Here is a 27,799-nt window from a genome sequence, read left to right as displayed (position 1 = left end):
AGGATAATTGCATTTGGGGGGGGGTTCTTTTCACTATTTGCTTTATGGTAATCACTTTGGAAGCTAAGCTTGGCTTTACAGGATACGTTCAAACAGAACACCTGGGGAACAAACAAGCTTGCCATTCAGCCTGCGCCAAGAGAGAGCCATCTTCCTGAACACGTGGCAAAGTGATCTGGGGGTATGAGAAAGATTCATTACCTTTTGTGTCCGTGTAGTGCACGGGGCATGCAGTGATCAAGGCACATTTTCAGTATTCAAGGGACTTCGGCTGAGCACCAGTTCTTAAGCAGAAGGAGAGGTCAGGGGAAGAAGACAAACCAAGGCAGGTAAGAAAAAAATACCATCCTGCGGTTTAATATTCTGAAACATTGGTAAAAATACAAGGACAATACAAGGAACAACAACGAGGATGTCACTGCAACGACGACGACGACGACGACACCCTCACAACCCAGATGGACAGGTAGCAGCAGCAGCAGACACGGCACATGGCCGGTGCAAGACCAAACACCAGGCCCACGTTGGCTCCATAAAAACTGTTGCAAAAGGGGGGAAATGGGTTTCCCTTTGCCATTAACCCAGGGAGATATTCCAAGCTCTGGCAAACCGACCATACCGTGAACGTGGGATTTGTCACACACCCTCAAGGCTGAATTCACTTGCCCCTGTGCTGAAGAAGCTCACGAGTGGGGGAAATGCACCCACAGCGAACAGGAGAACAGAACCAATGTCCCCACAACCAAGGGTGTGTTTTCTGTCACAACCTGCCCCTTGACTGAAGTAAAGACGCAGGGAGAGCTCCTCTGGGGGCACGAGGGCCAACGCAGTTACAGGCAGAAGGTGCAGAGTGTGCCAAGTATGAAGGCTTGCTACCTCCACAGAATTAAATCCTCAGTCGATAATGGTTTCGGGTACCAGGCTGACATCCTGGTCAGCAACATGACAAAAGGGGGGGGGGATCATGTCCTAGTCTGATTGCCCCCCCTCCTCCAACGCCCACATGGATAAAGATTTCTCAGTGTCTGCGTTTGGGGCGGGGAGGGGGAAGAACAGCTGTAGGGATGAAAGACCCTGCAGTCTTGTACTGGACCCCAAATTAACCCCTCCTATGTTCACTGTGGCCCAGAAGGATATTAACAAAAATAACCCGGTTCGCTTTTTGTACGAGTGAATGCGACAGAGGACTCACTGGCAGGGAACCTGGCAGGAAAATGACTTTCAGTGCAGCTTTCTGCGGGTTATGGATCTGCCGCTGCAGCAGAAGTACGCAGACGTGAAAAGCTTGTAGCACAACAAAAGACAAGAGAGCTGCTGAAGACGGAAATGTTCTCCTTGAAATGTCTGCGCGAAGGGAGAAAGTCACTGGTCAGACAGCAGCCATGGCCCTAGAATTCTTAGGAGGAATCTCTGATCCCACAGGCGATGACAGAGGCACAATCTCATGGGAAATGGGGAGGGGGGGTGTCACGGCCCCTCGTGCACAAGTCTTTGTGTGCTTCAGCAATGCTTTTGCTGTCACTTCAAGCGACCAGCGGGTGGGCAGAGCGGCTGTTTCCTTTGAGCTCTCTCATCCACGCAGGGAACATGACACAGTCCAAAAATCCACATGGTTCAGGACTCATATCTCCACGTCACTTTCTTTATCATTATCGTGGTCACCATCGTAGAATTCTGTGGAAGCCTCAGGCCTGCAGGACAGATAAGCACAGGAATGAAGAGGCAACAAAGAGAACCAAGACATACACTGAAGCACCCACACAAACCCTGCCTAGGAGCAGCACATCATGCAGAGACTCTGCCGATGCAGCCGAGAGGGCAGGAGGCACCTGCCAGGGATGCTTGCATGGGGTGGTTTCACTCTTAAGAAACGGAGCAACGTGCCTGCTGTAGTTCTCTTCTGAGCCCCTCTCTTCCGGATCCGGCTCATCTGTGCGGTCGTAGCTCAACAAATCAGAAGGAACATCGTGGATCTGTACACTGGGCGCATGGTTCAGCATCTTCAGGTTCTCGAAGATGGTCTGCCGGATTTGATCTAGGTACTGGTCGGGAGAAGAAGACGGGGAGGGACGGGAAAATCAGCCACGCTGCCCTCTTTCGTTGGCCAAGCGATACGAAACGTTTACCAGGTTCTTGCTAGGAGCCCTGCCTGCTCAGCACAAACGCCGCCACTGCCAGGGTTTTTCTCAGCATACGGGGGAAAAGAAGCACTGAGGGTTCATCTTCTGAAAGGGGTGGATGTAAGAAATCCTGTTCTGAGGACTGGAAACAGCCAGGCTACTTACCTGCCTCGAGTTCTGGTTTTCAATTCTAGTGCTGACATCCGGGTGGAGGGTAAAGTCTGGAGCAAAGTATTCAAAGTATTCTGCACAGAGACAGATGGAAGAGGGTGTAGGCATGTACTGGATAAATGTCTAGACGTCGCTGTCACTCCGGCTGCCCAGGCAACAGCCAAGTGATTGGCTGGGGGCAGCTCTCCACCCGTGGGAGGGATGCGCTCTCCTTAGCGCCTCTGCTCCTTCGACTGGGAGAGCTCATTGGTCAATTCTGTACAATATTACAAGTACAAACTCCACGATCGCTACAACATGAGCGTCCAGAATCCCAGTCAAGATCAATCTTTCACTACAATGGGTGAATATGGTTCATAGAGATTCAAGCCGTGGTATAATACGTATTAAACACTCGGAGCAATTAACTGTGTAGCGGCACTAGCCAAGATTCCAATTGAAAACAATCTTTGGCCACAAAGGAAAAATAATTCAATTCCATCAGCATACCGCATCCATAGCTCCATAACTTATCCAGTGTAATCTCAACCTTTTTCCTTTGATGTAAGTAAATGAATGGCGTGTGATCCTGCAACATTTTTGTGCTATTGGGGCGATAATTGTAGCATTACTGTGTATTGTTAATTTCAGATATGGTGGCCTGAAGAAAGACATTTTGGTCTGAAACGAGCGAAGAAAAACTGCCGGCTCGTACTCGTTGCCATCTACCTACTTCACCACTTATCTGCTTTGAGCGCTGTCTCTTTGAAAACGCGTTCACGCCACAACTTGAACTCTTAGAAATTTACATTTACCCATTGTGGCCAAAGATTGTTTTCGATTGGAATCTTGGCTAGTGCCGCTACACAGCTAATTGCTCCGAGTGTTTAATATGTATTATACCACGGCTTGAATCTCTATGAACCATATTCACCTATTGTAGTGAAAGATTGATCTTGACTGGGATTCTGGACGCTCATGTTGTAGCGATCGTGGAGTTTGTACTTGTAATATTGTGAAATCGCGAGTACTATTACGATTGTGCTTCTTTCACTTCTTTCTTTCCTTTGTTGCATCTGTGACTTGGAAGTGAAACCCCCCCTCCTTTCTGTTGTTGCAATTCTGTACAAAGCAAGGACGATTGGCCAGCACTTCACTTCAGCAAGCAGCTCTACAACTGGAGAAGGACAGCCTGTAGCACAGGGAGCTTCCAGCTGCTTTCTAGACCTGTGTTGTGCTGACTGGCATTTAGAGCTGAACTCAACCCTAACATTTATTTACTGGGTCTATTTCTATGCCACCTCTCAGTTCTCGAGGCTGTGAACTTGCTAAAACAATAAAAAGCTACCATTAAGAAAAAAAGCACTGAAAAAGCAGCAGTAACATTAGTATCAAGACAGTTTCGCTGAGCAGCAACTATGGCAATACCCATTTATTTAAAATATACAGCAGCCGTTAGGAATCCCAACAGCATGAAACAGCGGCAATCTAAAATGAAAATGTAGAAAACAAAATGGGCAAAAACTCAATTACCAAATCTCATGAATATTTTCACTACTAGCCTAAAACTTAACAAAGTGGTACAAGGCAAACTGCGGCAGGGAAAAGTTCCAGGGAAATGGAACCAATCAAGGAAAGGTCTTGTCTTTTGTCTACCCGGGGGGTGGCACTGCACAAGCTCCAACGCAGATCTTAATGCCTGGACCGGTTTTATAGGGGAGAAAACGGCCCCTCAGGTTAGCACCAGCACTTGGAAACATGCTCAAAAGCAGATCAGCATCTGCTGCTGCGTTCTGCGCTAACTGAAGGTTCCCAACAGTCTTCGAAGGCAACGACATGTAGAGCAGCAGAGACCCACAAACGGAACTTTAAGCAGGCGAAACAGAGGAACTCTGGGGTAAGTCAGACCACCTGGGATCAGGTGTAAAGCCTGTTTCAGCCGCTCAGGATTCAGGCTGACAGCGTGGGATAGCTGCTGGACTAGATGATGTTTGAGGGCCGTTAAGGAGCGGCTGTGGCCAGGAGTATTTCTCTCCAGGCTCAGCTGGTGCACCAATGGAGCCCCGTTCAGAAAGCACGGAAGGTGGCAACAAGAACAGCAACAGGCTCTTGCTCCTCTTGGCCTATCACGCCAGTCTCCTTGGGCTTCCAAGTTTGATTCTGGGCTCAATTCAAAGGGCTGGTCTGAAAGCCAAAGAAAACGGCCTGGGAACTGGCCGCCTGAAAGACCACATCTGTCCCTACGATCCTACGTGCATCAAAAGAGACTCTGCTCCGTACCCCTTTACCATCCAAGGGAGAGCCCTTACAGAGGTAGTCTGGATCGCCTCACCTGGGGAAGTCCAGTGGCGCCATCTTTACTTTCCTTCAGAGGACAAGCTGCTATTTCAGCCCACCTTTTAGCCAAGCGATTTCTATTATATTGCTTAACTGGGCTTGCCTCCCAGCTTCTCAAAAGCAGCTCAAGGGGACTCTGACAAAAGAACTATGGAATCCAAAGCGATGGAACTCTCTCCCGCAAAGTGACTGGCTGCCAGCTGAGGGGTGGGAGGCAGCTGAGCCAGGCAGGCCAATGGAAGTGGACTCTTTCTGCCAAGCTGCAGGATGGATGGCTGCTGGCAGAGCCTTTTAAGGACAAGTCAGTCTTCTGTGGTTGTGTCTTTTGACTCCTTACTGTATTTTTTTGCTTTCAGGGTTTTGAGATCTCAAGAGTTTTATTTGTTCATTGCCCCCTCAAGCGCTCTATAAAGGTGGAAAGGCAAAATAAAAGCATCTGTAAACCAAATAAAATGAATGAGAAACACCATCACAGCAAGACAGCAACAGTAACATTTCAATATGAAGGCCCCTGACTCACCACTGTATGGGAGCTCCTCGCTAATTGCTTCATCCACAAGCAGCGAAGTCTCATAGGTCCTAGAAGGACAGCCAGACCGTTTCAATCCACGGAAGTCCTCCCATCCCACAATCCATGCCCGTTACAGCCCAGAGAGACAAAGCCCCAACACATCTTCCACCACCAAGGAATTCCACACCACGTTTCCAGAAGACTCACCAGCACCGGGCCACGTTGCGAACCGTGTAGCCGCCTCCCCCCAACACCAGCAGAGGGATGTTGAAACTCTTGACATATTCCACACACTCGCTGGGATGCAAAGCGATAGACAGAAAAGGGTCACTTGCAAATCTGCTTGCTTTCATGGGTGCATCCACAACCCTTCACAGTCCCGCAGAACATCTCTCTTCAATCTTTTAATGGATTTCAGATGAGATTTCAACTTGCATGTTTTATTTAGTAACTTCATTTATACCCTGACTTTCTCCTCAATGGGGACCCAAAGCAGCCCACAACGTTCTCCTTTCCTCCATTTTATCCTCACAACAACCCTGTGAGGTAGGTTAAGCTGACACAGTGTGGCTGGTCCAAGATCACCCAGGGAGCCAATCCCGGGTCTCTCAAGTCCCAGTCCAGCACCTTAACCACCACACCATGCTGGCTCTAAATTTCTTAGCTGCCTTGGTGGCCCTATCAGGGCAGAAAGGCAGGGTAAAAATCTTAATAATCGTAACAACAACAGTTCCTCCACAACTGAATGAGAACGAGAGAGAGAGAAAGAGAGAGAGACCAAAAGAGCCCTGAGAAAAAGATGTTACCTAAGGGTAACTGTGGTAAAACCCATTATTAATAATAAGTCTACACAGATCTGAAAATGACCAGAACTTTAGACAAGGGATTCAAACATACTCTTTGCTACAGATGGAAAGGCCCAGAAAAACAAAAGGATTTTTTTTAAAAAAAACGCACATCTTCCCCACTCCTTGAGGACTTTTCCCCAATCATTTTCAGCAGAAAAACTTGGCTAACGAGAAATAAAACACACACACAAAACTCAAAGACTCTGGACGACAAATGGGCCAAGTTTAATTAAATGGTGGCAGCATATATTAGGGAAAGTAAACACTAAGTTCCCCTTCCTCAATAGACGTGGGCAGCAGCTGGGAGAGGGGAAGTAAATATAGGAAGCAGCCTTCCTGTCTGTTGGAGCCCCTGAGAAGAGCAGACAGGGGGACTTGTGTGGATTTCGGTCAGAACTCTCTACCTGATAAAGGTTAGACAGGTGGCGGTATGTGACTGCCCTTAACTACCTGTTGAGCCCCACACCTGCACAGGGAGGTTTATGGTAGGTGGCTGTGTGAAAGGAGTCATAGTTACTATGGACTCTGGAGCACTTGATCTACTATCTGCGACTGATGGAGGGTGTGCACTGACCTAATTCCCTGTGGAATGTCCACGATTGCCCTGCCCACATTTGACATCTCTACCCTTTGCTTAACTTGCCATTGGTCAGAAAACAGATATCGTACATGCCTGGCTTAGAAAACGCCCCTACTAGAGAAGTAACAAGCAAGACTTCCTCTACTGAAGGAGGCTCTTTGGAAGTCCTGTCTCCAGTCAACAAGACACCTACTGTGACTAAATATTATCAAATGGATCACAGCTCAGTTCTCTCAGGGGAGAAACCAGAACCCTGTAATGACAAATATCCCCTATTAATTTATCAGCTTATTGCTGGTAAATGAACTTACCCATGTCCTCTTATACTGAGGTTAAAGCAACCCAGGCGGTCACAACCAAGCGAGTCAGCACCACACTTAAGGGGGTGAAAAAAAGAAAAAGAAGTGGGTAGAACGTCACAGTCCTGGCTATTGCACACCCTCTCTCACAGGTGCGCCAAATGCTTCACAGAAGCTCAGGATGGAGTCCCTTGGCCATCTTCCCCCATCTCCTACCTCCGTCACTTCCTCCAGTTACTCACCAAAGCGCATTCCAGGCCATACAAGAGCCCCTCCCATAGCTTAGGTGGTCTGTCCCCTTACCTGTAGTACGATGCATGTGGGCTGGTAGAAGTCTATCACTTGATTAATGACTGGCTGGAAAAGGTGTTTGTAACCTTCAAAGAGAGGAAAAGGCAGCCGTTATAGCTCTGGGAGTCTGAGAGTGCGCAGAAGACAGGCTCTACCGTGAGGCCCACAGAGAAACTTCTACTCACTTTGGTCATCAATTCCATCACGCAAAGGCACATTCAGGCAGTAATAGCGGCCACTTTCTGCCCCAACTTCATACATGTCACCTGGCAGGAGAAAGCAGGACCAAATTCAAATGCTGGTTTTTAATACCAAGAACCTAAAAGTGCAACAAAAAAGTGTGATTCAGATCTTCTGCACACCGGTCACGATCGCAGCCCCCAAACAGTTCTGTTTTACTCCACTCCTCCGGGATCTCTGCCTTACTGCAATGGTTCTATCTCCCTCTCAGAATTTCAGAGGTATTCGAAACTGAAACGCTCAAAAGGGATTTCTGTAGAGAGTCTTTGCTCCAGCTAACAAAGAGCAAGGAAACGCTTTGTACCTGTACCAGGGAAGAAGTAGTTTCCGTATTTGTGAAAAGAAACCGTCATGACCCGGTCCGTCAAATAAAAAGCCTCCTGAACGCCATCTCCGTGATGAATATCGATATCAATGTAAAGGACACGTGGGTGATACCTGGCAGAAAGCAGAGAGGTGCGCTGGAGCTGGAGGTGGAAGCTGGTCGCGCTTGGCCGCCATGCTGCGCGCCCCAGGCGTCCCCTTGCCCTCTCTGCTGGGGGAGGGAACCATTTTACATACTCTGATGGGGGTCAGAGAGAGTTTGGTTGGGTCTGAGTAAGCAGAAAGCCATCATTATTTGTTTTGTTCTGTTCCTTAACCGTTCAGTCCTGCTTTCCCCCAAGATACTTTTGCTCAAGGCAGCCCGAAACAGACAGACCGAACACAGAGATCCCTGTTGCGATGGGTCTGGCAACGAGGAGAACAAAGCATCAGCCTGTGGAGATGGCCGAAGAGGAAATGGCACCGGGATGGGCAGCGTGCCACTTGATGCAAAAGCTTTTGTAGCTCTGTGGAGAAGGCAATCCCGATGGATTTGGCTTTTCAAGCCATTGTGAGCAGACCAGTGGCACAGACGGAGGGTCTCCCGTCTTCCCAAATGGGAAAGGTACAAGAGCCTCAATTCATGACTAACGTGGCAGTCCTAGTGCAGAAAGGCTGGTCAGCGAAGCCTTGACAGGTTTCTTGCTCGGGGTTTTAGCTAAGTAGTCCTGACAGAAAAGGACGACAGGGCTCCATATGGGCTGTCTGGGAAGCCAGTTTGAAAGCTGCAACCAATGCAAAATGCTGCAGCCAGCCTCTTTTCTAGAGCATATGAGTAATGACATGCCACTTGGATGACTGATTGAATTAACTGGCTGTCGGTAAAATTTTAAGGGACTAGTTACTATCTGGACCTCCGCAGGCCAGGTCCGACATACCTAAGCAGTACCCAATCAGATCTTTTTCATCCTGTGAGCTCTACGGGGCGCTCTGGGACCCATCAGCCAAGAGGTTAAAGCCTTCTGGGCTGCAGACCGAGGCTTTCTGGGAGTGAAACACTCTTCTCTCCCGAGTTGGCATTTTGGAGTTGCAAACACAGACTGATTTTACTGTGTATTATAACTTAAATGGGTTTATAGTTTTTAAAGTGTTTTTCCTTTAGTCTGGCTGCCTTCATATTGCATTTTCTGGCACAAAAGACATGGAATTAGGGGTGTGCAAATTCGGGTCTGGGATCTGGGTAAAAAGCCAGACTTTTTTCTGATTTGGCAAAATCCAGCTTTCCCAGCTCACAACCCAGAATCCTGGATCCAACCTGGGAACCCAGATTTAGACCCCTGAATTAATCCAGGTAAATCTGGAAAACTTGGCTGGTTGATTCCATTTTGTTTCTCTACGAAGAAACAGCAGTTTCTGCTTCTTTTTTTGGCAAGGGTGTGTGTGTCATTTTCCAACCAACACCAAATTTGAAGGAAACCTACTGCTGACAATCCTCTAAAGGCCCTCCGAGTTCAATGAAGCCTGGACCTGGGGGGTCCATCTCTATGGGCCGCCAAAGGGAGCACACCTCCAGCCACTCTCCATTACTCTCTACAGGAAAAACGAACCAGGGGCTATCTGGCAAGTTGGGGGCGGCATTTTTCAAGCAAACTCCACCAAATTTGCAGGGAACCTACTCCTGATTGTCCTCTAAAGACCTCCAAAGTTTTCAGAAGTGGGACTTTGGGTCTCACTGAACCATTTGCTCCTAGCCCCTCCATCGCTTTCTATGGGGGGAAACTCCAAGCTGATTCCCACTGCGGAAACACACTGGGGCAAGGCTGCCATGGCCAAGGCACCCTCCCAAATGCAAGCCCCACACACAGAAAATGCAACAGAACCGAAATGAACACCCCCCAACCAAGTGCCCCTGAACAAGCTGCCCACAGCCACTCTCCATTCTTCTCTAGACAAGGAAGTTTCCAAACTGGTTCTTGAGGCATGAACACAAAAGGGCAAGGATGCCAGTGGCCAGAAGCACACTCCTAATGCAAGCTCAACACTGGGAAAGCTGACACACACACACCCCAAACCAAGCGCCCCCGCGCAAGCAGCCCAGCTACTCGCTATTCTTCCCTATGATGACACAGTTGGGTCTTGGGGCACAAGGATGCCAGTGGCCAGAAGCACACTTCCAATGCAAGCTCATCCCTGGGAAAGCCCAACAGAAGCTAACTGAAGCAAGGGAATGGACTCCTCTCCAGAACCGCAGTGAAGCAAGAGGATCAGCATCAAACTAGAGAATCACACCCATTCCACCCAAACCAAACCAAAGGACACTGTTGCAACATAGCCCAACAGCAAGTGGGACAGTTGATCCTGTTGGCACAACATAAAATACACACCCCAATCTGGACCCCACCCCCCACCCCCAAAACATCAGCCCATATTGGCACAAACCCAAACAGATAATTGAGAAAAGCAGCCCCAGAGAAATGGGAAGATTCAGAAAGAGATGATAGCGAAAGTACAGGATGTGACCGACATACCACGTATCACAAACCAGCACAGGCAAACCCACAGAAACACCCAAATGAATCTACAGAATGCTGTGGTCTGTTATGTATGTGACATGTTGTTCTAATGTTAACAATCCTCACGGCAGGTGTGGGAAGGATGACCAGTGATGAAGGCCTGCCTCGGGCTGCAGCTCGAGCAAGGCTTCCCGGAGCCAGTGAGGGTGGCTGCAGAGAGAGAGGGGAACTCGGGTTTCCCAAAATTACCCCCTACTCTTACTTTCAGTGTGAGGTCAAGTGGGCTCCATCTTATGCAACAACTGTGTTTGCATGCCATTGCCATGTGCTTGTGGCTGGGTATTTGCTTGGTTCCGTTCTGTGGTGTTCACCCACTAGTGTTTGCCCACTTCTGCCTGATTGCTATGAATGACACTGGTTCTGTTGGGCTGTTGCAACAATGTCTCTTGCTTCAGTTTGGTTTGAGGGGAACGGATGCGATTCTTTGGTTTGATGTTGGTCTCCTTGCTTCACTGTGTTCTTGGGAGATGTCCTTCTCGTGTTCCAGTTTGCTTCTGCTGGGCTTTCTAGAGGATGAGCTTGCATTTGGGAGTGTGCCTTGGCCATGGCAGCCTTGCCCCGGTGCGTCTGTGCCTCCCAAGAACTGGTTCGGAAACTTTCGCGTCATAGGGAAGTATAGAGTGTTGCTGGGCAGCTGGCGAAAGGGGCACTTGGGTTGGGGGCACAACTGTCAGTTTGGTTCTCTTGGGCTTTCTCTGCTGAGCTTACACGGGAGCGTGCTTCTGGCCACTGGCATCTTCGCCCTTGTGTGTTTGTGCCCCAAGAACCTTGGAGTGGTTGTGAGCACCTTGTTCATGGGCACTTGGGGTGGGGGAGGCATGAGTTTGGTTCCGTTGGGCTTTGTGTGTGTGGCGCTTGCGTTTGGGAGTGTGCCCTGGCCATGGCAGCCTTGCCCCAGAGTGCTTCTGCAGTGGGAGTCTGCTTTGACTTTTTCCCCAAAGGAAACAACAGAGCGGTTGATGGCACCTTGTTCAGGGGCCCACAGGATTCCCTGCAAATTTGGTGAAGTTTAGTTGAAAAATGACCCCCATCAGTCCTCCAGATACTCATCCCCCCAGATAGTTTTTCCCATAGGGCCAAATTAACCCGGATTTCTCTGTCTGAACTGGATCAGAGAAATCTTTTGATGGATTTTAGGAATCCCGGATCTGGATTTCTCAGAATTTTTTTTTACACACGCCCCAACATGGAATGTTACAGAACGGAAAGTTCTGACATATTCCAAGCATTCAAAGCAGCCCCAGTACAAAGGTATTCATCTAGTCATCCCTAAATACACCCCTTTTCTCTCTTATCCTCACTTTGCAGGTTGCCTGAAAGCATAGAAATATTTTGCAAATAGGCAGGGTGAGAACTTATACAGGGACCTGAAGAACAAGCAGCTCTGTGTTCCTGCACAAGAGAGTCGGCCACCCAAGGGCTCCACAACACAGTTTAGAAAGCGAGATTTTGAACTGGGACAGAAAGCCAAGTTGGGTAAGAATAGCTCTGTGTCAAAAGGCAGCCACACACCAGCAGGAGAATGTCCTTTTAAAAATGTGACTTCATTTATACCTTGCCTTTCTCCCCAAAGGAAAGGCATCCTTCTCCTCTCGTCCATTTTTTTCTCGCAACAACCTTGTAGTTAGGCTGTGAGCGTGTGACTGGCCCAAGGTCACCCATCAAGCTTACATAGCAGAGCGGGAAAGTGAACCTGGGTAGCCCAGATACTAGTCCATCTCTTTAGCCACTACACCATACTGGCACAGGGATGAGCAAACAGCTGGCGAGGCATCTTAAAGAGAAATGGATGGGAAGAACCACCAGCACCAAAGTAACTATGTAAACAAAGGAACCCCAACTAATCTCAGTGAAGGCCCCCCTGCACGGCATCTTTCACAGGGCCTGCCTCTCCCTCCCCCTCAAACCAGCAGCCCTCGTGCCTGTCTTACTTGAGAAGCTCCAAAATGCCGATCACGATGTCGTTGACGTAACAAAAACCAGAGGCCTGGAATACAAAGAGAGGAAAGAGGTGTCAGTGAGGAAGCTGCAGTAACGTCTTCCTCATCGTCAACTGCAAGGAAAGCCCCCTTCCGTTACCTCAAACTTCTTCGCGTGGTGCAAGCCTCCTGCCCAGTTTATGGCAATATCACAAATCTAAGAAGGAAAGAGGCACATTGTCACAAAATAAAGGGCAGTATGCGGCCAAAACATGAGGATCTACCTTTTATTCAAACTACCATCATTTTCTCCCTTCCCCTCTGGGACAAAACCACCAAGGATTTTTCTGAGACAATTCTTCCCAAAATAACGCTTAGCATTCAAGCAGCATTTTCAAAGATGACTGATGCATATTACCTTATTCTTACAGCAGCCTTTGAAGGTAGGTCAGTATTATCCTCCTTAATAAAGGTCTGAGGCTGACAGCATCATGCCAAAGGCTACTTTGTGGCCAAGGCGAGATTCAAGGAACCAGCCACCCACCAATTCACGGCCCTCCTCCAGAGCTGGAAGTCATGAAAGCCATTGAGCTGGACAAAAAAGGCAGCCGCCCTTGGGACCTCCCCGGCAGACAGCAGGCATCCTGCGGGTGGGAAGTGGGTAAGCACAGCAACTCGCTCACCTTATTGTTCAGTTGTGTTGCTCCTTGCAAGGAGGCCCCAGTGTAGCGAGAGCAAAACTCGAACAGTCCTGGGAAGACTGGACTGAGGAAAAGCACAAAGTTACATAGGGCATTGTGACAGGCGCACACCCAGCTGGAAGGGGCAGTTATGGGTGGCTCATCACTAGGAGCCAGTTCAACAAAAAATGGGCAAGGCAACCTTGGCTAGTCAGGGCCAGAGCAGTAGTGTGAAAAGTTTCAAGGTCCTTGAAATTCTTTGTCAGACTGAATGAAACTGTTGCCGATTCCCAGTTATGTAGATGACAAAATTGCTTACTGATGCATTTGCCCCCCAATCACTTTAGACTGGTGCCCTTGATACCAACTACTGTTGCCTTCTATACACTTAACTGGCAGGGTACTGCAATAACTCAAGATGTAGAAAAGAATGGGGGGCCACACCGAGGCAAAATGGAGGGAAAGGGAAAATGGTGCAAGGGAAGAGTCTGTACTGTTGAGGAAAGAAATCAGCTCACGTGATCAGCCAAAATGTGATCTGGGCACCGTTGCAAAGAACCACAAAATCACAGCTGCTGACAGCAAGGGTTTGAAGCTCCCCACACTGACATGGCCCCAAGAAATTGACAAATGGAAATGCCCAGCTAACTTGGACTTCAGCTCCCCCAGCATGCCCTTAAAGGGGTCTGAAGAAGTCCAAGACAGGCATGGGAAATGTTTTTGCTCAACATTCCTCTACCCCAATTAGTCCTGCAGACAAAGTCTAAATGAAACTTTTGAACTCTCGGCCTCAAAGCCATCCTTTATTCACTCAAGCAGCACAATCTGGAGAAGACTGACGTGTGCCAAAGCCTCTCTGAGAACAGGGCAGCGAAGGGGCACAGAGTGCTGAGAAGCAGGGCACTGCAAGCTTGACTGACAACGAAGAGGGATGGGACCTGGATGAAGAGTTACTGAGGACAACTACCCCAAAGGGCAAGAAGGGGCTGGAGGGGTTAAAATGTATTTATTTACTTCATTTATTCTCCACCTTTTTCCCTGTCAAGAAACTGTACTACCCTCGTCTGTTTCTTAGTTTTTCTCCAACTTTGTTTCAAGTCTAGGCTCAGTTAGGCAGATAGAGGTAGATCAGAAACCCGAGGGTGCAAAATGACATCAGAGCTTCAGGGTCAGAGGGAGTCTTGCACCTATGCTGCGTTATTTAGAGCAAGGAACGTGGGAGGGAGAACGTGCAACACTCCTGATGGGTTAATTAGAATCAGGCCAGCTGAAGGCAGCCTGGAATAAAGCTGGGGTCTTCATTCTAGCTTCCCCCAGCCATTTGTATGGCTGCTGGTGGACTTCTACTATATATGCTTTTTGAATCTGATTACCAGAACTTTTGCTTTTGGATTTTGGAGTTCTACTGGGACATTGTGCTTTTAATTTAACAAGGTATCATGTGTGTCAGGGACTGAAGTCTCTCTAGGATAGTTATTTAGCTTTGTATCCTCTCTGAGGATAGATATTTAGTTTTGTAATTTTCTTCTCATGATTGCACACTTATATGTTTGTAATCTTTGCACTCTTGTTAGTAAATTCTATTGAGCATATTTTTGGCTTTTGGGGCTTTAGGCTGAGTCCAGTACTTTGGCCTATTTGCTACAACGATCCAAGTAATTCTTTTGTGGAACTCATTCTGCAAATCAGTCTACCTTGCAGGGCTGACTTCGTTTTAATAATAACAACATTTGATTTATATACCACCCTTCAGGACAACTTAACGCCCACTCAGAGCAGTTTACAAAGTGTGTTATTATTGATGTATTGTTGAAGGCTTTCACGGCCGGAGAACGATGGTTGTTATGGATTTTCCTGGCTGTATAGCCGTGGTCTTGACATTGTAGTTCCTGACATTTCGCCAGCAGCTGTGGCTGGCATCTTCAGAGGTGTAGCACCAAAGGACAGAGATCTCTCAGTGTCACAGTGTGGAGAAGATGGTGGCAGGTAATCTCTGTCATCTCTGTCTTTTGGTGCATCTCTGATGTCTTTGATGGCATCTCTGACTTTTGGTGCTACACCTCTGAAGATGCCAGCCACAGCTGTTGGTGAAACGTCAGGAACTACAATGCCAAGACGACGGCTATACAGCCTGGAAAATCCACAACAACCATGTGTTATTACTATCCTCACGACCATCACCCTGTGAGGTGGGTGGGGCTGAGAAAGCTCTGAGAGAGCTGTGACTGACCCAAGGTCACCCAGCTGACTTCAAGTGGAGGAGTGGGGAATCAAACCCAGCTCTCCAGATTACAGCCCTGCCGCTCTTAACCACTGCACCAAACTGGCCTTCAGAATCAGTAGGACTTGAGATTTGTCTCTCATTCTCAAGCTGGGGGTTAACCAGAGAGACAGCTGGCAGTTCGTTGCCCTGGAAAGTGAGGATCCACTCCCCAGTTGAGTGTTTTGCTCTTGCCTTTCCCCTCAGGAAGGCTTATGGATACAGCTGTCCTTGACGCCCCCCCCCACCGGGCACCCAAGGGGGCTTCCATCATTCTCCTCTCCTCCATCTCATTCCCATTACAACCCTGCGAGGGAGGTGAGGCCGAGCGTGTGAGAGTGGCCCAAGGTCACCCAGCAAGTTGGCATGGCCAAGTGGGGATTCAAACCTGGTTCTCCTAGAGCCTAGTCCAACCACTGCACCGTGCTGGCTCTCCAAACCCTAGGCCACAGGTCTCTAATGTATCTATAACGAACTAGCAAGCCATTGTGCGCCCAGAACCTCCAACGAGGTTTCTTGTGTGATTTTAATATACAAGTTGCTCGGCCTGGGTCTGAATCGCACCCTCCCCACACACACTGAAGAGGAGAGCAGTACTTACCAGTCATCCCCTACGTTGAAAGCATTGAGGCTCTTGGTGAATCCTTGCATGTTGTTTGGACTCACCCTCTGAAGGAAGTCAATGTAATCTTCTGAGTGAAAACGGCACATATCGTGCTGGGAGGCCTGGTACGGCTTAAATACCTGCAAGAGAAATTGCCCTCCTTTAGAGCAGCAGAGGGGAAAGCAGCAGCTACATGCTCAGTTCATAAACTCCTCGTTCTAGGCTAAGCTTAAGCCATGGCTAAAGACGGTTCTTCAGAACATCATCTTCAAAAGCCCTGAAATGCAAGTTAGTGCCCTAAAACCAAAGCCGTACTCGACACGGCCAATGCAATGCTTACAATCATCTTTTTGTAGAGTCCGTAGTGCAACACCAGACTGTGGGTCAGTGCCAGGCGATGGGGCTTCATGGGATGTCCAGCCCCTAACATGACAGGAAAGATAAAGAAAAAATCCAGAGTCATTAACATACCCACACCAGAAACACAAGTCTATTGTTTGAGATCCTGTGAATCCCTATCAGGATTCCACAGAGCAAAGAAAATGGGGGGAGACAGACTGCTGTAAGGATCACTGGACTTGTAATAATGACAACAACAACTGGAAGCAACATTTATTTAGCATTCATTTAGCACCTTTCAAGTGTTCAGCACGTTCACAGACTGCCCAGCAAGGTGGCTGTAGCCCTCTTATTTGGAGTGAAGGGCTAAGGCTAGCCAAGGCAACGTACCAAATTCACAGAAGAGACTTTTGAATTGGGAGCTTCCCAGCTCACTCTCTTTAGCCACTACGTCTAGCCTTATGGACAGCATGAACAATGGAGGGCTGGAAGACATCTAGAAAGACACTGGCAGAAAACTTGCACTGAACTTTGCATGCTGCAAAACCCACTGGAAGATCTATGAAGCAGCAGTGATAGTGCCAAAGAAACGTTTCTCCGCAACCACGCAGCAGCGGTTTCACAACAATCACAACCATTTAAGGTATCTTAACACCTTCCGACTCGTAAATCTGAACCTGGAACAGGCAAAATTAGCTGTGACACCTTGGCAAAGTTCTTTACTGACAAAATAGCTTGACTGCACAGTAATCTAAATGCTGGTTGTCATTTGGAAGAAATGCCACATACAGAGTCCGGTCCGCTTACAGATCATTTTGACCCAGTTCCATTGATGGATATGGATAGGGTCCCAGCATCCAGGAAGGCCGCTTCTTTGGCAATGGATCCTTGCTGAGTTACTTAGATCATGTAAACACTACATAAATGAGCCCTTGATGTCTCTCAGAAATCAGTCACTAACTAAAGGCACCTTCCGCCAGCCACTCAAAGGAGCAGTCAACCATCTGCTACTTTAAAAAAGTCCCTAGACAAAAACGATGCGGCCAGTTATTGCCCAGTCTCTCATCTGTCCTTTCTAGGCAAAGTCATTGAGAAAGCTGCCACAGACTAACTACAGGTCTTCTTGAATAATACTTGTGCTCTGGATATAAGGCCGGGCTATGGGACAGAGATTACTCCGGCGGCTCCATCTGAATGTAGACAAAGACTACGCTTCTTTGCTGCTGCTCCTGGATCTCTCTCTAGCTTCTGACACAGAAGAAACTCAGAAGTGCTACGGTTGGAGACCAGCTATGTTCAGTGTGGGAATTATGAAGAAGTCAGGAAAGCTCCCTCTCGCCTGGCTTTCTGCAAATTATGCAGAATCAAATTACTCGGGAGGGCTTCCTTACACAGGAAATTGAAAACACTGATTTGTTTGGGCAGCAACATTTGAACAGCTTGGTATGTTTAGACTGCAGAGGAGACGATTGAGAGGTGATATGATAACCATCTTCAAGTACCTGAAGGGCTGCCATATAGAGGACGGTGCGGAGTTGTTTTCCGCTGCCCCAGAAGGTTCGGCCAGAACCAATGGGTTGAAATTAAATCAAAAGTGTTTTCAGTTAAACATTAGGAAGAACTTCCTGACGACTTCCGGCTTGGGGGACTTCCGGCTTGGGGATTCATGGAGGTCTAACGCAGCTCCATTTGTGGAGCTGACCGGACTGCCGTTTTAAGCGGCCGGCGGGGTGAAAAATAGCCCGCGGCCGACTGCTCTCAGGCGGAGAGCAGGCAAAGAACGCTCAAGACCCTAGGGTGAGTTAGATCTCGGACGAGGGGGGGCTCTACATAACGGGTCCCCTCCCGATCCTTGAGGTCCCACCTTGCGACGGGTCGGCTACAATCTCTGCGGCAGTTTTGGGGCCAATTCGGCTGGCATAAGACCTACATACCCAAGCTTCGATTGGGGGAAGAAGTGGAAAGGAGAACTTGAAATCGAAACAGCGATTACAACCCGAGGAAAGTGAAGGGAAGGTAAAGATCACTATCTTCCGATACGGGACAGATTGATAAAAACAGAGAGGAAAAAAAGTAGACTTTTAAACTGCAACAGACTAGCGAAAAGGAGGGGAAGCTCCGGCAGGAGTTGTATTACAAAAAGAGACTAAGTTTAAAGAAGTTATTAAAGAAATCGGATTATTGTTTTGAATACCTGTGGCTTTGGAGCTGTGAGAAAAAGACACCATCGCGAGACCTGCTGTGGGAAGACGGGAGACAGGAAGTGCGTAACAACAATAGAGCGGCTGGAGAGAAGCGGCCCTTGCTGGAGGGCAGGAAGAAGGGAATCGCCATCTTTGAGAGGGGAAGGGTCGCGGCTTCAGCGGAAAAGGAAGTAGGCCATATTGGATTATAAAATCATAGAGAGACCATAGAGAAAAGACGCCCGACATTTTGGACCCTTTAAAATTAATTTATGCAAGAAGACCGGGACATTTGAAATAAAAAGGTACTAAATTTAACGCCACGGAGCTAAGGAAGAGAGCGGATTCGTGGGAGCGAGCTAAAGCAAGCCCCACGATGTCGAAGAAAGAGTGGCAATCGGCAATAGAAAACCTGGATAAAAAACTTTTGGAGGTGATTAAAGAATTTAAAGACATGAAATTGGAGCTGATCAAAGAGGTTAAACAGACAGTAAAATCGGAGCTGTCAGAAGTAAAATCGGAGCTGTCAGAAGTGAAGAAAGGTATGGAAACAATACAAAGTGAATTACAAGGGACGCAGCAGAGAGTTAAAACAGTAGAAGGAGCGATGGAGAACTTAGCAGATACGCAACAAACAGAGATGAGGTTGATGAGGGGAAGGATGGCGGTTGCGGAAAGTAGACATATGGAGAAGCAGCTCAGATTTCGCGGCCCGCCGGAAATGGAAGGAAAGACAGCGCAAGAGCAGATGACGGAGGTGTTAGCTGAATACCTGGGGAAGGAGGAGGAGGATGTTGTGGCTATCCTAGATGTGGCATATCGTGTGAACTCGAGAATTGCAACCCAGAGAAAAGTACCAAGAGACGTGATTGTACAATTTACAACAAGAAATATGAAAGAGAAGATTGTGACTAAACAGTTTCAAGATCCATTGGAGATCGATGGCAAGACAAATCATTATAATGAAGGAACTACCCAGATCAGTGTTACTAGATCGGAAAAAATATAAAGCGCTAATCCAGATGCTGAAGGACATGAAAATCAGGTACAGATGGGAGCTCCCAGAGGGTTTGTCCTTCGAATTTGGAGGCGCCAAAAAGCGTATCAGATCTGAGCGGGAGATGGAGCGATTTATAAGGGACAATGAAAAAGACTTACCAACAAGATTATGAATATGGAGTGTAAAGTGTTATCTTGGAATGTAAATGGACTAAATTCACCGAATAAGAGAAAAAATATTTTTCACTGGCTACTAAAACAAAAATGTGATATTGTTTGTTTGCAAGAGACTCATATTCGAAAACAGGATGTAAAATATCTAAAACTGGGAAAATTGGGCAAAGACTTTGTAGCGGCCTCAAGTAAGAAAAAAAGAGGAGTGGTGTTGTATGTAAAAGAGGAGCTGCAACCAAAATTCATAATGAAAGATGTGGAAGCCAGATTTGTAGCAGTGGAATTTAAAGAGAGTGCTGGTAGTCGGAATCTATGCACCCAACGGTGCAAAAGAGAGCTTCTTTGAGGATTTGAGGAAGCATTTAGATGATCTTTCATATGACCAGATAATTCTTGCTGGAGACTTCAATGGAGTGACAGATTTGGAACTGGATAAAAAGACTACAATGGCACAAAAGAAAAGAGGACTATTACCAAAGCTTTTTTTTGAGCTGATTCAACAAGAGACTCTTGAAGATGTATGGAGGAGAGAGTATCCTAAAAGCAGACAGTTTACTTTTTATTCTGCAAGGCACTCCACATTATCAAGAATTGACATGATCTGGGCCTCAAAAGATTTGGCGTTATGGACTAAAGATGTAGAAATAATGCCGATGGTAGGCTCAGATCACAACCCAATTATGTGGAAGCTGGGGAAAAGGAGGAAAAGGAAAGCATGGAGAATAAATGAGGATTTGTTACAGGAAAAAGAGAATATGGAAATATTGAGAAGAGAGACAAAGTTTTTCATACAATATAACGTGAATAAAGAAGTACCAACTGATAAAGTTTGGGATGCTTATAAGGCGGTTATAAGGGGTATACTAATGGGCTTAAATGGTAGAGCAAGAAAGAAGAAAGAGGAGAAGAGACAAGAGATTGAGGAGAAAATAAAAGCTAAGGAAATACAGTTAAAAAAGAGACCAGGGAAAAAGAAATTATACCAGGAAATTAAAATATTGCAAGAACAGCTAACAGCAATGAGTAATAAAGAATTGGAGTGGAATCTCAAAAGGCTGAATCAGAAAGCATTTGAGGGTGCAAATAAACCTGGGAAGTACCTGGCATGGCAACTGAAGAAGAGAAGGGAAAAGAAAACAATAAATAAAATTTGTGAAGATGATAAAACGTATTTGGAACAGAATACCATTAGTAGAGCCTTTTATAAATTCTACGCTAAACTGTATAATAACTGTATAATAAGAAAGAAGTAAATAAAGATTCAATAGCGTCATATCTGGAGAAAATGACACTTCCAGAAATCTCGGACGCTTGGAGAAATAAACTGAACAGTGAAGTAACAGATGAGGAAATAAGTAAGGCAATACAATCTGCAAATTTAGGAAAGGCGCCAGGGCCAGACGGACTTACAGCTAAATTTTATAAGATTATGGCCAATGAGCTGGCACCATTCCTAAAGGAGGTGATCAATGGAGTTTTAAGGGATCAAAGGATTCCAGACACTTGGTCTGAAGCGAACATATCATTGATCCCAAAAGAGGGCCAAGACTTGACTAGTGTGAAAAATTACAGACCTATATCGTTACTTAACAATGATTATAAAATCTTTGCGAAGATACTGGCGGAGAGACTGAAGGGGTGGCTTTCGGAAGTTATAGAGGAGGAGCAAGCAGGCTTTCTGCCAGACAGACAAATAAGAGATAATTTAAGGACAGTGATTGATGCTATTGAATATTATGATAAGCGTTGTGATAAAGGGGTTGGTTTCTTCTTTGTTGACGCTGAAAAGGCATTTGACAACTTAAACTGGGACTTTATGTTTGCCACTATGGAAAAGCTACAATTAGGAGAAAGATTCATCAGAGCAATTAAGGAAATTTACAGAGACCAGACTGCAGCAATTGTGGTGAATGATGAATTGACCAAGAAATTGACTATAAGCAAAGGAACAAGACAAGGTTGCCCGTTGTCTCCACTGTTGTTCATTTTAGTATTGGAGATTCTGATGATACAAATACGACAAGACGAGGAAATTCGAGGAATAAAAATAAAGGACTATTCATACAAGGTCAGAGCATTTGCGGATGACATAATGTTAATTGTAGAGGACCCACTGGAGAACATGCCAAAAGTGATAGATAAGATCAAGGAGTTTGGAGACTTGGCAGGTTTCTTCATTAACAAAAAGAAGTCAAAGATACTATGCAAAAACATGACTAAGCAGAAACAACAATTGTTAATGGAAACAACGGATTGTGAAGTAACAAGTAAGGTGAAATATTTGGGAATTGAACTGACTGCAAAGAATATAGATTTGTTCAAGAATAATTATGAAAAATTGTGGATTCAGATTGAGAGAGACTTGATTAAATGGAATAGGCTCAATCTGTCATGGATGGGTAGGATTGCAGCGGTTAAAATGAATGTGTTACCAAGAGTGATGTTTTTGCTACAGACAATACCAATCATCAGAGACTCTAAACAATTTGAAAAATGGCAGAGGAAAATATCAGATTTTGTATGGGCAGGCAAGAAGCCTCGAGTGAAAATGAAAGTTTTACAAGAGGCAAAGGAAAGAGGCGGAATGCAACTGCCCAACCTGAGACTTTACCACGATGCAATCTGCCTAGTTTGGTTGAAAGAGTGGATGACATTAAAGAACAAGAAACTATTAGCCCTAGAGGGATATAAAAAAATATTTGGATGGCATGCATACCTATGGCATGACAAAGTAAAGGTCAACTCGATGTTCCTGCACCATTTTGTACGGAGAAGTCTATACACAATCTGGAAGAAGTACAGAATTTATCTACAAGAAGGAACTCCTTGGTGGGTGGTTCCATATGAGGTGATAGACCGGAGAGCTGTTGATAACGAAAGACAATGTTTGACTTATAAAGAAATAACTAAAATAGAAGCATCTAAACTTAGAATAAAGACGCAAGAGGAACTATCACCGAATTACGACTGGTTCCAGTATAGACAGATCAGAGATTTGTATAACTCGAACTCTGTAAAGGGAGGTATACGAATAGAGAATTCGGAACTAGAGCAGACCCTTCTTAAAGAGGACAAGAAAAGAATATCCAAGGTATACCAAGTACTGTTGAAATGGTATACTGAGGATGAGACAGTTAAAACACAAATGGTGAAATGGGCTATAAATTTTAACAAAGAGATAACAATGGAGGCATGGGAATACTTGTGGAAGACTACAATGAAGACAACGACATGTACAAATATTAAAGAGAATATCTATAAAATGATTTATCGTTGGTACATGACACCAAAGAAGATTGCGCTAGGGAATTTGAATACTTCTAATAAATGCTGGAAATGTAGGAAGCATGAGGGCTCCCTCTATCATATGTGGTGGTCGTGTGAGGTAGCTAGGCAGTACTGGGGGGAAATAATAAGAGAAATGAGTGAAATTTTACAATTTCAAATAAATAAGAACCCAGAACTCCTGCTACTAAACTTGGGAATGGAGGGAATTCCAGCCCATCATAGGACGTTGATATTTTATATGACAGCAGCAGCTAGACTTTTGTATGCGCAAAAATGGAAAGTACAAGAAGTGCCAACTATTGAAGATTGGACCTACAAATTGCTGTACATGGCAGAAATGGACAAGATGACAAGAAAACTGAGAAATCTGGACTCAGGGCAGTTTAACACAGATTGGGAGAAGCTGAAACAATATCTGGAGAAGAAATGGGAGGTGGGAGGAAAACTGTGGCAGTTTGAGAACTACTGAAGTATAATAAAATGTAGAGGGGGGTGACTTTACCGGGGGGGGAAGAGATAAATGTGAATTTATAAGCAGTTAGATTAACAGATTGATATATATATAGATATATATTGGTTAATAAATAGAATATTGATAGAAAATAATTAAGGATAAGGATTAAATATACGGATTGAGTAATCAACAATATTTTCTTTCTTTGATAAGATTTGTATAATGCACCAAACTGAATGTATAGACGAGTCAAATTGATTGACTATGTGACGAGAGTTATATAGAATTACCATAAAAAGATAGAATGAGTAATACATAGAGAATAAGTCAAATTGTTTGATTTAAATGTGTAAGATTTTTATGGTTTATGATATATAGGTTTATGATATATAGAAATATTCAAAATTGGAAAATGGGATAAATTGTTTATCCAAGATGGAAACAAAGACTTACAGTTTGGGTATATAATAAGAAAAGTAGTTAAGGATGTACTGCTTAGTATAATGGAGAATATGTATTTGTTTTAGATAGAGAAATTTAATAGAAGTAAGGGAAAAGGGACAAAGGGTTGGAAAACTGTTGGAAGTCAACAAAAGGGGGGGAAAGGGAGGGGGTTAGAAATGAAAAATTTGGGGAAAATTGAATGTAAATGTAAAAATAACGGATTCTAACCCAATAAAAATTTTTCAAAAAAAAAAAAGGAAGAACTTCCTGACAAGATACAGCAGTCCCTCAGTGAAACAGGCTTCCTCGGGAGGTGGTGGGCTCTCCTTTGGAGGTTTTTAAGGAGAGACTAGATCTGACAGCAATGCTGGTTCTGTGAACCTGGGAAGATCATGAGAGGGAGGGCAGGAAGGGTTACATTGATGCTTAGTTCTCGTGGCCCCTTCTTACACACCTCAGGGTAATGCTGACCACCACTTCGGAGACAGAAAGCAATTTTCTTCAGGCTAGTTGGGTTAGGGAGCCTGACAGTATTTTGCCATCTTCTGAGCATGGAGTAAGGGTTACTGGGGGGGGGGGGGTCCTAGAGGTCCCATCCAACCCTATGATTCTATGATTTTGCTCTGGCAGAGAGGTGCTGTTTTGCACCACACAGGCAATTCAAACCACACCAATCACAAAGAACTGCAATGGCTGCAATTTGCTAGTGGAACAAGCACGAAAAGTGATGTGTAGGTTTCCTCCCAGACCTCCACTGCCAATTGCCTCTCCAAAAGTCTAAAAAAAAAAAAATGGTGGTCAAGGGGCTGTCCACAGGGACAGGGAGACGGAGGGGGGGGGGGGTGGGCACAATGGCTTTCAACACTGCAGTGTTCTCCAGCATGTGCTAAAGTTGTTTTTTTTTAAGTGATTTTGGTAGCCCCCACAAAAGGCGGCTCCAAACAGACACATCTCAACACGTCTGAAATAAAAAAGCAGGTGCCAAGTCGTTTTGGCGTCATGCAGTGCAGAATGCAGGAACCCCAGGCCAATTCAGCACAAATACTCAGAAGCGGCCGCTTAAAGTGTGCCATGCGGAACGGGCCAATATTGCTGTGCACTGTGTCATTGTCGTTTAGTATACCATGCCCAACTGTGTTTTCCCCCAGCATTGTTTCAGCTCTGTACTGAACATCAGCAACCAATGCCCTACTGTATTGTTTACTGAGCGCCCCAGCTGCTGATTGTATTAAGTAATCCACAATCCCAGGGGCATCTTTTTCAGCAATAGCCAGCCATACTGGAAGTTCACAAATAGGGCATGAAGGTGTTCATTCTCCAGCAGCGTCAGGCATTGAGAGGTACACATCTCCTATACATGGAAGTTCTACTTGTCTGTCCAGGCTAAGAGCAGCTGCTACGCACCATAATTTTTTTCCGTATCATTTTATTTCAAAACCAGCTCATCAGCACACCTTGTAGCAGCACATTCTACAAGTTAATTATGTGTGGTTTTTGAAAGTATCCTCTGTATTTTACAGCTATTATGTTTTATCTCTCATCTGCATAGACACAATGTAAATAGTTCATATAATTACATTTTTGGGTAATAGTGGCAACAGGACTCCTGAAAGAAAGCTGCGAGGTGAACCTATGCACTGACAAAAGAGCTGTAGCCCTGCGGGATCAGACCAGCAACCCATCGACTCCACCATCCTGTTTCTGTCAGCAGCCAGCTGGACACCAAGGGCAAGAGGAACCCACAAGCAGGGCTGGCAGACTTGCCAGCAGCTCCCCGGCGTTTCATCAATAGAGATTTCATCAACAGAGTCAGCTCCATGCAGCTATCCCAGCCGCCAGCCAACAACAGATCTGTCCTCCGTACATCCATCCAAACCCTTTTAAAAACGTATCGAGGCCAGCGGGCATCACTGCATCTTTGTGGGAAGAAGTGCCACAAGCTCACAACTCGCTAAGTAGGCGCTCGTCATTTCACCAGTGAACGCAGGAACCCTGGCCCAAAAGCCTCTCCACCTCTATCACACATCTGCAGAGGTATAGGAACGGGACTGGGGAGGGGGTACCAGTTCATGGATGATGAGATTGACCGGAGTTCATTTTTGCCACAGTGGTGAAATCCGTATCCAGAGGAGTGGGCTGAGGGTTCTGGGAGGGGGGACTGCACTCTCCATGGGGGCTCCCAGATGGAGCTGGGAAAGTCCCAGAAATCTGGGGGCAGAGCCTGGGGAGGGCAGAGTTGGGGGAGGGGAAAGAGCTCAGCAGGGATGACATGCCAGATTGCCCACCCTTCAAAGTAGCTGTTGTCTCCAGGGGAACGGATCTCTCTTGTCTGGAAATTAGTGGTAGTTCCAGGAGACCTCCAAGCCCCACCTAGAGGTTGGCAACCGCAGCGGCCCTCTTGCCTTTCTTTTCAAATGGATGTTACCACAGTGCAATTAAGAAAGCAAGCTGCCACTCGGAGACGCATGAGTCTCATGTAGGGTTGCCAACTCCAGGTTGGGAAATTCCTAGAGAGTTGGGGGCAGAGCCTGGGGAGGGAAACCCCAGAGTCCACGCTCAGACGGAATGGATCTCTGCAGCCTGGAGATCAGCTGTAATCAGTGATGTGGGGTGGGAAATTTTCCACGGCTGTGTTTTCCCATGCAAATATTTCCACCCCACATACGTAAATAACAGTCTGTTTATCTACCGGCCTTGAGGCTGCAAATCAACTCGGTTCGGTGAGCCAAAGGTGGGGGATGAAGCACGGAGGAACTCCAGTGCTGGCAGGAGGCGCCCTCTTTCGTGAACGTTATTTAGATTATTCGTTTATGGGAATTCCCCCTCCCGCTCATATTCTCCGGGAAAATTCCTGGAGGTCTCCAGGGCTCCCGGGGGCTGCTCTGCTCTGCTCCAGCCGGGCTCTTCTTCCAACCGAAGCCGCTGCCTCGGCCTCAAGGGCGGAAACTCCACGAGACCTTCCAAACGGCCGCGGGGAGTTCCATGTTCCGGCAGGGCCTGGATATTAAGTGGCTGACACGGAACTGCCCGCGCACGTCTGAAGGGCTGAGGGTGCAGAGGAGCTTTCCCACAGCCGGGGAGGGGGCCTGTCCTCCCACCGCCCGGCCCGGCCCCGCGCACCGTAGTGGAAGTTGCCGACGTCCGGGTCGTAGAAGTAGGCCACGGTCTTCGCCATCGCCCCGCTCGCCGGCCCGCGCCGCGAACCCGCCGGCCGCGCAGCAGCAGCGACGTCATCGCGCACGCGGCGCACGGAAATGACGCGTCCGCCATAGAGCCCCGAGGGCTAGACGGGCCCGGAAGCGGCCGCCGGTCCGCCTCGCTTGTTCGCGAGGGCTCCGCGGAGGGCCACTGAGGAGCGTCTCGTCTCGCCGGGGCAGAGGCCGGCGCCTCGGGAAGGGCCAAGGCGGGGGAGCCGGGCCCAGGCCAAGGAGAAGCGGCGGGGTTTTCTCCAAGTGGGAACTGATCTCTGTGGCCTGGAGACCAGTTGTAATCCCGGGAGATCTCCAGCCACCACCTGGAGGCTGGCAACCCTACGGCTTGGCGGGTTTTAGCCTCGAGCCCGTAGACCAGGAGCTGGCCCGGTGATAGGAAACGGAGCGTCTTGCTGAGACCCTCCCCGGAGCCGCTTCCCTCAGTCTCACAACCGCCCTTCGGCTTGGCTGCGGGCCGGACCCGGCAGGGCTCTCGCGGTCCCCCTTTTGTGCCACAGTCGAGGGCATTATTAACACGCGGCAGTGCAAGGGACGCTTCTCTGCAGTGGGTCGCTGCGGGTGTTTGGGATTTCTAACCAAAATTGCCTCTCTCCCAAAAAAAATCCAAGAAGGGTTGCCCCGAGGAGCCTGCACTGCAGTCCACCCTTTGAGGCGAGGGAGAGGGGAGGTGCACTCCTGGCCGCTCCAGGCACCTGCTCCTACCTTCAGCAGAGGATAACCAGGCAGGGGTCCTGCAGGGGCTTCAGGGAAAAGGCGGCTCTGAGGCAGTGTCCATCATGGAGGAGGGGGAGCCCAGGGAGGAAGGCAGGGTTTCTTGAGGGACAACTGCACCCTTTCTCGAATTTTGTAATCCAGTTTTATTTCATTGTTTATATATATTGTGCCACTTCGTTGTATGTAGCATTCTGTTTTTTTAAATTTCGTCATTCTGTTTTATTGCATTGTTGATTGCATGAATGCTCTGATTGCATTGTTTTAATCATGTGATCAT

The 27,799-nt window shown here is 46.9% G+C and overlaps 1 protein-coding gene across 1 annotated transcript; it reads right to left on the bottom strand.

The window, feature by feature from the left end:
- Positions 1–330: 330 nt before the first annotated feature.
- On the bottom strand, positions 331–26,801 carry HDAC3 (histone deacetylase 3). Its single transcript, XM_054984958.1, has 15 exons — positions 26,717–26,801; positions 16,056–16,138; positions 15,713–15,855; positions 12,855–12,936; positions 12,332–12,388; positions 12,184–12,239; positions 7,681–7,814; positions 7,322–7,402; positions 7,149–7,222; positions 6,858–6,922; positions 5,326–5,415; positions 5,128–5,186; positions 2,286–2,365; positions 1,885–2,042; positions 331–1,691 (listed from the first exon to the last, which is right to left on the bottom strand). The coding sequence occupies exons 1-15, from the start codon at positions 26,769–26,771 to the stop codon at positions 1,622–1,624; spliced, it is 1,287 nt and encodes a 428-aa protein (XP_054840933.1). The 5' UTR covers positions 26,772–26,801; the 3' UTR covers positions 331–1,621.
- Between the last annotated feature and the right edge of the window lie 998 nt (positions 26,802–27,799).

The sequence above is a fragment of the Eublepharis macularius genome, chromosome 7 (genome assembly GCF_028583425.1).
Source record: "Eublepharis macularius isolate TG4126 chromosome 7, MPM_Emac_v1.0, whole genome shotgun sequence".
Lineage (NCBI taxonomy): Eukaryota > Metazoa > Chordata > Lepidosauria > Squamata > Eublepharidae > Eublepharis > Eublepharis macularius.
Note: the sequence above shows the minus strand (reverse complement) of the source record. Positions and strands in the feature narration are given on the sequence as shown.

Bases quoted from the DNA above. Each gene is read 5' to 3' on its own strand.
- HDAC3 (XM_054984958.1), bottom strand. From the start codon at position 26,771: ATGGCGAAGACCGTGGCCTACTTCTACGACCCGGACGTCGGCAACTTC. The intron at 15,856-16,055 runs GTAAGCATTGCA...TTTCTCTTGCAG, and splicing joins GACTCTACAAAAAGATGATT to GTATTTAAGCCGTACCAGGC. The intron at 2,043-2,285 runs GTAAGTAGCCTG...TCTCCCGACCAG, and splicing joins AAAACCAGAACTCGAGGCAG to TACCTAGATCAAATCCGGCA.